Below are 13,214 nucleotides of genomic sequence, written 5' to 3' on the forward strand. Positions count from 1 at the left end.
AATCAACAGATTACAATAAACATTTTTTAGAATTCTTTATTCCTAGCGTTGCTTTTGTAACAGTAAGGAACAACAAAAGAACAAGCTGTACAAAACTAGAAAACGGAGAAAGACCAATCCTTTGGGATTTTCATGCCAACTTCCCTATCTTCCTTCATTAAAAAAGAAAAACAGCGTGCACAAAGCCAAAAAGTCCCACTCCTCGTGAAAACTTGCACACGACAGAAAAAAAGTGGAAGAGTAAAAACTCGGAAAGCTAAAAAAAAAAAAAAAAAAAAAAAAAGCCCAACTGGTTCTTGCTAAATCTGAACTTTAATCTGAGGAGCAATTACATTACACTTGGATTAAAAAATGTATAGACATGCAACGCTGTGAGTACCATGAATTTGATGCATACATTACAACGTCAAGAAGATAATATACTATTAACATTAATAAACAGAAAAAGGACAGCTACAAATTCTAGATCTTTGGCATGCAAATAAAGTAATTAGAATATTTACATATGGCTTCGGCTCTCTAAGTTTGCCATTGATGAGAACAAAAAATGCCTTTAATGGGCCTCAAAACTCCTATATAAGTTACCTCGAGATGCACTAACTCAATAGGCCAGTTGAGCAAAAGGGTCAGCAGGCACTGTAAGTGCGACCACATATAATCTTGCTGTCACATTCACTTAAATTCAAAAATTGACCTCTTGATATATATATTTTTTTTTCTAGACAATATCAAGAGAGCAGAATTACCAAAATCTGAAAGAACAAGTGAACTGGAACATGATGTTTAGACCATAAAAAGATATTTAAGATCTTCCACTGTCAAGCGAGTCGCAGTTCCCCCACCTTGGTCTTCACCAAAAGCAGATGCAACCATTTTTCTCTTCTCTTCCTGCAAAAATGGTCATATACAAACACAACTTAAGAGAATAATCATTTCATCTCCGTGCTGTGCTTGTATTGCTGCAAATGTTTAACCTTCTAACACCTACAAACTTCGCCTCTGACCTCAATACTTGGGGGAAGGAAGAAAACCAGTATAATGTGAATAAAAAAAAATTACCTGGAGTGCTAATATCCTGTCTTCCACTGTGTCCTTGATAGTGATTCGTGTTACAGTAACTGGACGAGTCTGCCCAATCCTATGTGCTCGATCAACCGCCTGGTCTTCAGTGGTTGGATTCCACCAAAGATCCAAAAGAATAACATGGCATGCAGCAACCATGTTTAACCCAAGGTTTCCTGCTTTTAAAGACATCAGCATGACAATTACCTGCAACAAATTTTAGTCATTCAAATACTGGAAACAAACACATGTCATTACAAAATAGTTTTCACAGTTCCACAGGGTAGGCAGCAAACCTCAGGATCGGCATTAAAATCTTTAACAGCCCTGTCCCTCGCACTCAGAGTCATTGTGCCATCAAGCCTCCTGTATTGTATACAAGAATCATTCAATGACGTCTCGACCAAGTCCAACATGCTAGTCCATTGGGAGAAAATAATTGTTTTTATTGGCCCTTCAACTGGTGTCTCTGAATAAACTATTGTGTGCTTTGTAGCGCTAAAACCTGAGCAATTCTCTGCATATTCCTTTTCAGAAGACAAAGAACTTCCATTGCATTCCATGGAAGTATGCATTTTACAATTTGTCTCCAGAATCTCAAGAACAGCTCTGATTTTAGATGAACTGTACTCATTCTGCAGAATCATTGAATTCTCTGTGAACTGAGAATTCATGGAACTACCATCAACATCCGCAGAAAGACAACTACTCAAAGTAGCTTTGGAAAAAACAACATCAGAACCAAGTTGTTCTTTACATGCATGTGCAGGACACATATTGTCATCACCCGTCAAATATTCTGATACACACTGATAGCAGAAAACATGGCCACACATGGTAACAACAGGGTCCTCAGGTGGATCCTGTAAAAGATCATATACTAGAGGAATCAGATAAATATGTCATGTGCCAGCACATTATTCTTTTCTGTAGTCAGATATTGTTGATTTTCTAAGAGATAAAATATGAACAACAAAGATGACCAGATAATGTAGTCCGTGAATAGAAAGAGTTGATTAATGTAACATAAAGAAATAGACCAAGCATATAATATAGACATGCACAAAGGTAGATAAACACGTAAAGGTACATAAAGATGTCTTCATAGCATCACTATCAAGTTTACTCCACATATGCAAGCAAGAGAGAAGAAAATCATAGTCTACAAGGCCTTGGTTAGAAACTATAATCAAGAAAATCAGCAAGTTTCATTTCAAAAAAACCAACATTAGAGACTTAATACCTATTATAAACTTTTTATAATTATCAGCAATAATCAGTCACAAAGTTATCTAGGGCTCTAATCAAGCCCAGTGATAAAACAAGCCCAACCATTACTAACAAAGCATAAATATGTGCTTTTCTAAATTTTACTAAGTTACTAAAATACCCTTTACTGACTAAAAATAGAAAACTAAAATTTCTAAATCTCAGAAATATCGATAACTAATTACATCCTCCTTGTTGCTCCTGCATCAAACCCATTACTTGAAGTGCTTCCCATGATAGGATGTCATAAACATTTATCCAACTAGCTCGTACTTAGTTTAGTTGATGAAAACATCCCGATATAAAAACAAAAGAGTAATTGCAAAAGTACCACTTTTGGCCCTTAAAGTTTAGGGTTGTTTTCATATTGGTCCTTCAAATTTCAAAATTTTCATCCTTCATGTTTGATTCATTTTCATGTTGGCCTTTTTAAGTTTCCAAATTTTCATTTTGGCCTTGATGATTCATCCAGTTCTCTGCTTTGGCCCTTTACGTTTCAAAATTTTCATTTCCATGAAATGCTAAAATGAAGGGTTAAAATAAATGTCAAGAGCCAAACAGAAAACCAAGTCAAAAGGGCCAAAATGAAAACTATCCCAAACTTTACGGGCAAAAAGTGTATTTTAGTCGAATACAAATTTAGAGCACCCTCATATATCTAATTATTTATATGCTCTTGGAAGTAAACTTGTACAAACCATATCTCAATAATGACAACATTTAGACTGTGTTTCCCATGCAAACAGTTACATCAACAAGCTCTTACAAGCTGCATTCCAAAATTGCAGGAAACCGGGGAAAAAACAAAGTATCCCATTTTAAGAAAACTCACATTGCATACACGACAGATGGCGAAGGAAGTTTCCAAGCAATTCAATAAATTGATCAGCATATCCCTAGGTAGTCTCTTAGCCATTTCAACAGAAACTTTTCCAACAGAGTCAGAATTATAATCTTTGACAAGGAATGGGTGGTCACAAGCCTGACGGAGGCGCAAAAGCATCAATAGAATATTTGCATAATTCTGATTCACTGTCCCAGCAGCAGCATATGCCTGCAAATACAAACTCATAATTCCAAGCTACATGCAAATTCGACATACAGTATCACATAAACCATAATTTAGTCTTTAAACAATCAGATGCAACCATTAGGCCTTGAACCCACAAGCATCAATTGTTTCAATTTAGCTCTTGAAGTTTTAAAAACACCACAATGTCAATGTCACCCTTACTCACAACCAAAAATGTCTGCAATAGCTGTACAAAGTATGGGTAACACATTCAGGGACTAAATTAAAACAATGAACAACTCAAGACAAAATTGGGATCTAACATATAGTTCAGAAAACAAAATCATATTGTGACCAACTTTGATTTGGGGGGACAGGTTTGCACCAAATTGCTGTGTACTAACCCTATACTTAAAATAGAATCATCATAACATTTGATGGTATTACAATCACATTTTATAAAATGGCTCCTCCATCCCTCATAAGAGTTAGGTAGAAGGTGTTGTAATTAAATCAAGACCCACGGGGTACGTTTATAACTTCTAACAAGAAAATGTGGCAAATAGTTTTTCTATATGTCCTTATAATGTTAAGGTTGCATGCTATGCCATACATTAGTCTCACAAAACTAGAACATATGGAGCATGTGAATTTAATAATTAAAAAATAGTAAAACACATAGAAAATATTTGAAGTCCCTAACATGCATGTTGAGTCTTCATATGTTTTGGTTTTGTAAAACTAGGATGAGACCAATGTTCCATGCTAGCATTATTAAGACAGGTACAAAAAATTACTGATACTTTAGCAATTGCTGCTCAAAGTGAGGGTAACACATTTTTTTTTTAAGTAAAAATTTTATGAAAAAGAAAGAAAGACACAAAAATGGATGTGTACTAGCCCTTTAAAAGAATACAACTCAAATTCTCAAAAGGAAAGAAAGTCAATAAAATCAACAAAAGACATGGAGGGGGTGCCACCTAAAGCATGCATCCAATTAAACAATATCTGCAAAATATGCTCTTTATATTATATAGGCAGGACGTTTGATTCCATCAAAGACCCCTTTCATACAACATATTCCAATTTAAATACAAGGGCACGGCTTGCCACATTCAAGGACTAAAACAATCAAAAGTTCAAGAATAATCTAATGTGTAGTTCAAGAACCAAAAAGTTATTTTTACCAACTTTCATTTGGGGGGAAGGGTTTACACCAAATTATTGTGAACTACTCTTTACTTAAAATAGAATCATCATAACATTTGACAGTATTGCAATCGCATTTTATATATCTTACAACGACCGCTATTATTTCCTAAGTTTCCACAGGCACAACATATCATAATGAAACAAAGCATGGTACTATTGCAATGTTGCAAACTTAAAGTTCCAAGATTAAAATAAAACCTGTTGCATAATACAAGAAGATTCTAATTTGCTTCCACATGCCACCAAAGCACCATTTTCTAGGCTTATTAGCTTATTAGATATAGCATACTTGGTAGGTGCTAGTATTTAAAAGTAAATATAAAACAAGTCCAACACAACCATAATCAACTCTCTGAAGTGGGCATAAGTAAAATAGAAGGAGTAGAACCTTGAATCGAGATCGTGAATCTGCTTCTAGATTGGTATAGAAGGCCCGCTCCTCAGTTGAGAAGTCCACCTTAGACAAGCGTATCGTTTTTGGTGGTAACTTAATTATAGGCTCCCCATCAAGCAATGTTCCTAGACAATAAAAATTAATGACAATCAGCACCAACCAACAAAAGTTGTTCAAAGTTCAAAATACATACGAGACATCAGCAACAAAGAATGTCGAGTATCTGTAAATGTAAAACAAAATCCAATAATCATATTCCTGGATGAAGACTCTTTTTTCAAAGATAAACAGCAATAGTTGGCTAGTGATTGGATGAAGATGGGGCACTGCCAGCTCTCCTAATCCCCTTCCCTCATTGATTAAACAAAAGACCTCCCCCCTTATTAAAGGAGTACAGGCAATGCTTGGTTTCAAAAGCAACTGTTTGAATGAAGATAAATAGAGGGCAAATATAATAAATTTATTAAAATGAAGCAACAACAACACAAGGACACACTACATTTACAGGAGTAGCTGCACTTGAAATACAAATTAGCTGGATTGTGATTCATTTGAGTAAATGAAAAAATAGTATTGTGTTAACATTTATCATTATTCTATTAAGTGGACTACAAAAATGGAACAAAGTGGCAAAATCAATCACCATAGAATCATTTGACGCTCATATTAACACAGGGTGTGTGTGTGTGTGTGTGTGTCACAGATACTTCGATAATTAAATACCCAACTTAGGTATGCATGAACTCCACGATACAGGAGTACTCTTATGAAATGCATCAATTGCATATTTCTGTTTTGTATTTGTTTTAACTTTTAAACATATTTAATATCAAAGCACCACCCAAAAAGGGTTTTAAGTTTAATAAAACCCCTGAAATTGCAAGTTGTCACGGACAATGTAACCCCTGAAATTGAAAGTTGTCACGGACAATGTAACCTCTGAAATTGAAACAACAACAACAACAACAAAAAAATCTCTCACTCTCTACTACGGCAAAATTTTAAAGTTTTGGGACAAAAAACGAACATTCTAAAGTTTAGGGACGAGAAATGAACTTCATCCAAAGTTTAGGGACGAAAACAATGTTTTAAGCCTTCAGAAAAATACTCAATCATTACCCTTCCAGGTGGACAGTTACACATTTCAAGGGATTAAAAGAGAGGAGAGAGATAGGGAGGGTTGGAGTTAGGCAAGGATTAACTCTCCATTTAGTAGGGGAAAATAGAGGGCAAAAGCCTCCAGTGGCCACCAAACTCAATCTGCCCAAAAGTGGGTGGATTGGAGGCAGAGTTACTCCCCAAAAAAAATGTATGAAATATCAATTTTGTCTAGACTTTAATCCATTTAAATTGGGGATAATGGTAAAATTATACCTTTATCCTTTCCATCCTTTCTGTTCCTTCCCTCCTACCAAACATAGGGGAAATGGACTCCCCTTACTTCTCCCTCCTTCCCTACCCGTGTGTGTCACTGTGTATGTGTGCATGTGCTTTATAATATTGTACCTTTTATGAAAAAAATTTAGGGCCATCATATTCAGTTTCCTGATCAGTCAAAGAAAATTAGAATCATCTCATAAGTGTATTTATTATGTGACCCACCATTACATAAAAATGGTGCTAAACGTCATATCCTATTACAAAATCCTCATATCCTTCTCCACTATTGTATACTGTGTAGCTGCTTGCTTTAACACATTTGTCAGCTTCTTCATTGGGATTTTTGGGGAGGTTTGAAAGTTTATTTTCTGCCTAATGTACCATTGAATGAAGGCAAGTTTTCTAACCCTGGCTTGAGTCCATATAAATTTCTCTAATTCTGCGAGAAAACTTCTTTCTAATGAAGATATCCTCATCTAAGATGAATTAAGACATGCATGGGTAGTGAATTAAAGCAAGCAAGAGAGAGAACCGTCTATACATCAGCTTGGATCACATTGTGGCACTTCCACAGCTGTTAATTAAAAATTAAAACATACAGAAACAAAACATTTAAATCCCCCCACTCCCCCCCCCCCAAAAAAAAAAAACTCAAAAAATAAGAGAGAAAGCTTTCACCTTTTGTACGGCGCAGCATTATAGCCCTCAAAACTGCTTGAAGCTTCTTGTAGCCATGTAATGAATTTCTGGATATCGGCACCTTTATTGTATTATAAAATGATTTGTATACAGCATATGGATCATACTTTAGGAACCTGAAGTAACTGTACAAGTCATCAATTGCATTTTGAATAGGTGTTCCAGATAAGCACCATCTTCTTTTGGCTCGAAGGCTGCAGCACGCTCTAGCCACTTGAGTTCGGTGATTTTTTATTGTTTGAGCTTCATCTAGTATCACCCTAAACCAACCTACTCTTGCTAGTGCACCACTATTATAATCCATTGAAGAACTATCAATTCCTTTTCTACCCTTTTTTCCCCTCTTACTAACATTAGATGCCTTTTTCCTCTTTTTATTGTTAGAAAATTCAGAGGATAACCCATACAATTCCCCATTTTTTTCATCAGCATCTTCATCATCAACTAAAGGCTGTTTTGGAACTTCATTAGTTACAATAGCATATGTAGTGAGAACCACATCATATTTTGCCAGTTCAACAGGATCCTTCGTCCTATTACCTCCATGATAAATTAGGACAGAAAGCTTAGCTTCATCTGCAACTTTTTCATCCAGCTCCCTGGCCCACTGTCGAAGAACACTCGCTGGGCACACAACTAATGTACCAGCTGCTGGCCTCTGCCTCCTAAATGCCCGTGTAGAACTACTCACTTTTAGATCATCAGATTCTTCAGACTTCTTGACTTTATCCACGCCATTATCATCATCATCGTCCAGATTCACTGCTTCCTTGGCTTTGTCCACACCACCACTGCCATTATCATCATCTTCATCCAGATTCAGTGCCTCAGTTTTGTGACATAGATCATCTGATTTTGATTTTGACTGCAAAGACCTTTGCATTTGTATAAGGGCAATCATTGAAACAGTCTTACCAAGGCCCTGTAAGATACAAGTACAATGAGTCCAAGTAGAAAATTCAAAAAGAATCCCCCAGTGTAGTGTCATGCAGAAGCCAGTTAAGGCCAACTAGACTTTTATCTAACCTGATCATCAGCTAATATTCCACCTAAACAATGCAAACTTCTAGTTTCCTTTTGAAGCATCCATGCCAATGCAATTTTCTGTAAAATACAACAATTTAAGCTTAAAACAATACAGATTACACCTAAAATAGAACCAATGATAAAACATAGAAAGAAAAACCTGATGTCTTAGAAGAGAAACAGACAAAAGACCGTCAGGTAAAGTAGCTTCAACTTTAGGCTGATTCAGATCCTGCAAGAACCAAGGTCCATGAAATTTAAACTTTTAAACACATATTGATTCATTTTCCACAAACAGAAACATAAGCAAGACCAATCCTATGGACCTATTCTATTCTTTTATGGTTCAACCCCATACATGCTGCACTAGCAATCAGTATAAAAAACACTTCCCTTAAGGTGCATAACAGAAACTCAAATGTGTGTGTAATCTCTGATCTGTCTGTTCCCGTAGCCACTAGGATATGGAGTTGCAGTAAATTTTATAGTGTTCCAATTTATTTTGAACTACAAAAAGGCCCTTGGGAAAAATTGTGCAGAACCATCATTAGTATCAAAGCATTGATTTAGCTGGTAAAATTATTTAAGAATCTCAAATTGCAGCTTAAAAATAGAAAATCAATACTGTTTCTTTACCAAGAGTCATTGAGCACATGATCAATTTGAGCTACTACTAGAAAGAAGCACTATTGGTATAATTTAAGTTCAAGTCTGCTACACTAAGTATAGTATCCAGCACATCCAGTCAGTTATAAATCATTTCAATCACAGTGAACTTTTCTTTCTTGAGTTACTCCAAGCGGGATCGTTTGTCATTAATGTTTCTTGGTCCTTAATGAAAGTTAAGCTTGTCACTCTTGTCTCCAAATGAATTAAGCTCATCACCCTTACAGTTTGTTAATTAAAAACATAAATATGGACCATTCTTACCCATGAACCCTAGCACAAATGGTATCTCCTCACCTTGTAAGAACAAGGTGGAGGGTAAGGTCATGAGTTCATGACCTACTGGATAAGTGTGTAATTACCCAAGAAAATATTTAAAAAAATAAAAAGGAACCATTATTGTTATCAAATGTTATCAAATTAAAGAATACTCCTCCTTGCATTAACATCTCAGGTTGGAAACTGTTTGCAATAGTTTCTACCAGAGCCAGCATAGCAGTCCATTTTTTTTAGACCCAGTCCATTTTGTCTCTTTCTGATAAGTTGTAAATTCATTGAGACAAGACAAAAAACATTTAAATATTTAAGAGGATCACCAAATGTTAAAAAAAATTTGGGAGATCAATAAAATAGAAAAACAAAGAGCACTGGCTACTGCCTGAAAATTTGTCCCAGACATAAAACAATCTTAAGAACGTGCATGTGTATACATAAGTATAGGATCAATCATAAGAACATTAACTTAAGGGAGGGAGCTCAAGACTCCTGAATGTCCCTCTTAACAAGCCAAGTTCGACTCATACAATTTCAAACTCCTAAAATACAATTAAATTAAAATCAGGAAAAGTATTAATCAAACTTAAAACTGAATAATACGGTAGTAAATAGTTGCAGATACCTCCAATGCTGCTTGATAAATCAGTCTCTCATCATTTCCAGCATTCCTGTCTTCACCTACCATGGAACGGTATAAGGGATCGCTTGTACTAGCAAACTGGTTGGAGGAAATAGCTTTTCCATGCATGAGAGATGGAGGTAGAATCCTACTCCCACTGTTTTCATACATCATAACTTCTTCATTCTTGCCCCTGCTAAACTGGTCGCGAAGATGGCCCTTGCTGTTGGATACACTAGGCCCTGCTGAATGGTAAGAGTTTCCGTAAGCATCACGAACTTGACTGCTGCCCACATTCTCTACAAAATTGTTTAATCTAGCACTGAGTGCAGATGGCAGGAGAGATGGTGGAAGGGTCCTCTTCAGAGCCTGTTGAGATGAAATTTTCTCATAATCAGCACCAGAAAGGTTAGCAATTCGGGAATTAACGGTCCAAGAATCACTCGCATTCCCATTAACTGTAGAATACTCAGAACCATCCACTTCAGCAATATGCTGATTTGGGACCCTATTATTGTCACTAGAACCAGGTACTAAATAAGTATCAACATTTGAAGAGCTTCCATTTGAAGCATATGCTCTTTTAGGAGAAGCAACCTTTTGAGACTGTACACTGTAACCTGCAAATTTAAAAAATGACTGATTGATATATAGAATTAAGTAAGAAACCCAAAAATTTTCAGAATTTACAGGATTGGTCTGACTTGTACTGCTTGAATTTGGACCACGTGTAGAAGCCCATTGAGGAAGAACCCTTGGATCGGCAGATCCCCTACCGCCTGTTTCCCAACTCTCCAAATCATCATCAGATGAACTGATATCTATATAATCCATCACGGGCATGGACTTTTAATGGTGACTTTCCTTTTCCTCAACCAATTTTGAAAGAAAATTATTAAAAGATTAGCCAACCTGCAATTCAGAAGCATACTCAACATCTCATGAAACAGCAAAATAAATAACTAGTCTAACTAGAGCAATATCTTTCACTAATTTATTAGAAAGTATCTTTTAACTCACCAGTTCTGCAGTGTCTTGAAATTCAACTGGAAACCCAACCACCTAAAAGAAAGAAACGTCTCCACGCTGAACAAATGAAATCATGAAGATGATCCATATGATCATGCATCTGAATGAATCGCACCCCCACTTCCACAAAAATAAAAAAGGATTAATGAGCAAGCCAGTTCTAGAACAAATAAATATACACAGAAACAAACAAGAATCTAATAAAAAATAAACTACAAATATCAATGCATGGTTCGGATTTCATTCTGAAAGTCCATTACACTCTATCCAAATGGTAAGGTTTCATAGCACAAAAGAAAGGGTTGAACCTTGTTAAATAATGCCTAATCACAAAAAGTCGTTATAAACTCTGTGTATTCGTATACCAATCAATACTGCGTATGCAAAAAGAACTGCTGTTCGTAAAAGTGCACTCAGAGTATGAAGCTCAAAGCTCCACAGCTGAAGCGCTTTAGACAGATAATACAAAGTGCATTTTCAAAAGTGCATGTTTGCCCTTTTTATTTTGTGTTTAAAAAAATATATAACTTACTAAAATAAATAGTTAGATCTTAATATAATTGATATGTACCCCTGATTTGTTATGTAAAAACCAGTGCTATTGCTATGGTGTGATACAGTACACATAAGCCAATTTCTCATTACTTATCAATGATTCAACATAATAATTTCTAAAAGAAGAGCCCCCCCAAACAAAAAAAAAATTTCTACAGGACCACACAGCACCATTTCCAACTCATCTACTATGTTTAAATTTTATATAATTAGTTAATCACTCAATTGTAATATTATTCATTAATACTTTTCTTTCAAATTAACTACAGAGAATTTTTTAAGAAATTGAACTAGCCTATGTAGGATTTAAATCAACAAACTTTATGCAATTGTATAAGACTAACCATTTGAGTTAATAGGCCAAATATATTAATCTTTTTATTTCTTAAACTTTCTTATATTTCATATTATAGATCCTTTTATTAGAATTTATTATACAGTATTTTTCAAATATATGTCTTTTGCTTCAATCAAGCACGCATTTGCAATTTGGTAATTGGTGTTGTTTGTGCCAAAGTAATGGGGGAACAACGGAACATCTTTTAATCCATTGTGATGTTGCTTATGCTTAATGGGTAGATGTTTTTTAGATGTTTGGGATTTAGTGGGTCTTGCTAGGGAATGTTGCTTTTTTGCTATTTAGCTAGAGAAATTGGTTCAGCAAATAGGGTTCGGATATTTGGAACATGGTGCCAACTTGTTTGATATGGTTTGTTTGGAAGGAGCGGAGTCATACTTTTGAAGATAGGGACAGCACCTTAAATCAATTGAAAGATTTGTTTGCTCGTACTCGGTTTGATTGATCTCTGATTTGGGGTTTCACACATTGTTCATCTATTTTTTGGATCACTAATAATACTACTTTACTTATCAAACACATGCTTGCAATTTACGCCTAGGCTCTATGAGGCCTTTGCAAAGTGCACCTCACAACACTCGTCAATACATTACTGTGCATGCAACCAAAAATATGATCCAAACTACAAGTTAGACAATACACTACCATACATAGATTAAGAAACGATTCAACTGGTCATTGCCATTTAACGGACTAAACTGCTAACAATTGGAGACCCATTCTCGTGAACCCAACCATATTCTACTTGAAAAACTCGAATCCCCAAAGTTTCATAGACATCATAATCCGCATCATGATGGGTAGTTAATATTTGTTGGTAATAAAATTGAGTAATCAAGCACACACACATCCAAACACAATAATCACCACAAACTTGCAAGCGAGCTCTTATACATTCAAGAGTCAACGAAAAATTAGAAAATACAAATCAAATTTAACCTCCCCTAAAAAAAGGCAGCAAATTTCGCAGACAAAGCGGCCAAGGGCTAAAGATAGAGTGCTAAGGACCATCATTCTAGCTCTACACGAGATCACAGCGAAACCCAGAAGAAAAAAACGAAAACCCACAAGAAAAAATTCAAAAATTTTAAAACTTTGAGAGGGACATTTAGCTATTACAAAGTGATAAAGAGTGTAATTGTATGAAAAAAAGGCAGAGATAAAAAGAGAAACTTGAAGTGATTTAAGTAGTAATTGAAAATTGAAGGAAGTGAAAGAGGAGAGTCAAAACCCTACCTGTAAATTGAAATAGCCGATCCTCATTTCATTAGGCCTTGTCAACTGCTCATAGGGTTTGCAGAGTCAGCGAATCAGAGACGCGGAGTCACTCAACGGTAGCGTTTGAAACAAGGAAGAAGAACTAAGGAAGAAGCAGGACAGATCTCCTATAATTCAATTCTGAGGTTAGCAAAATATAATTAAATCAAAGTTTAAAGGGTTGATTCATAAATAAATACCATAAATAAATACCATAATATATTCGACAGGAATATTTTTTTTATTTAAACGATGACTTTTTCTCTCACACTTTTTTTTTTTCTTTTTTTTGTCTTTGCCAATCGACAAGAAGTTACAACTTACCTTACTTCATGCCTTTTATTTAAGGTTAGTAGTTTGGTCTGGAGTCAAATGGTGCCACACTGCCACTACATGGATT

At 35.5% G+C, this 13,214-nt stretch overlaps 1 protein-coding gene across 3 annotated transcripts; it reads right to left on the reverse strand.

Annotated features, from left to right (window-relative positions):
• Positions 1–293: 293 nt before the first annotated feature.
• On the reverse strand, positions 294–12,935 carry LOC142607456 (helicase-like transcription factor CHR28). 3 transcript variants are annotated; one of them, XM_075778962.1, is made up of 12 exons: positions 12,794–12,935; positions 10,636–10,764; positions 10,326–10,527; positions 9,619–10,235; positions 8,215–8,286; positions 8,055–8,132; positions 7,008–7,950; positions 4,944–5,074; positions 3,164–3,385; positions 1,359–1,925; positions 1,060–1,269; positions 294–888 (listed from the first exon to the last, which is right to left on the reverse strand). In XM_075778962.1, exons 3-12 carry the CDS (start codon positions 10,456–10,458, stop codon positions 784–786), a joined length of 3,078 nt encoding a protein of 1,025 aa, XP_075635077.1. In that variant the 5' UTR covers positions 10,459–10,527; positions 10,636–10,764; positions 12,794–12,935; the 3' UTR covers positions 294–783. The 3 variants fall into 3 exon arrangements, with proteins under 3 accessions (XP_075635077.1, XP_075635078.1, XP_075635079.1); XM_075778963.1 differs by having other exon boundaries at positions 10,320–10,527; positions 12,794–12,933; XM_075778964.1 differs by lacking the exon at positions 12,794–12,935 and having other exon boundaries at positions 811–945; positions 10,320–10,527; positions 10,636–10,766.
• Between the last annotated feature and the right edge of the window lie 279 nt (positions 12,936–13,214).

Source organism: Castanea sativa, chromosome 8 (assembly GCF_040712315.1).
Source record: "Castanea sativa cultivar Marrone di Chiusa Pesio chromosome 8, ASM4071231v1".
Classification (NCBI taxonomy): domain Eukaryota; kingdom Viridiplantae; phylum Streptophyta; class Magnoliopsida; order Fagales; family Fagaceae; genus Castanea; species Castanea sativa.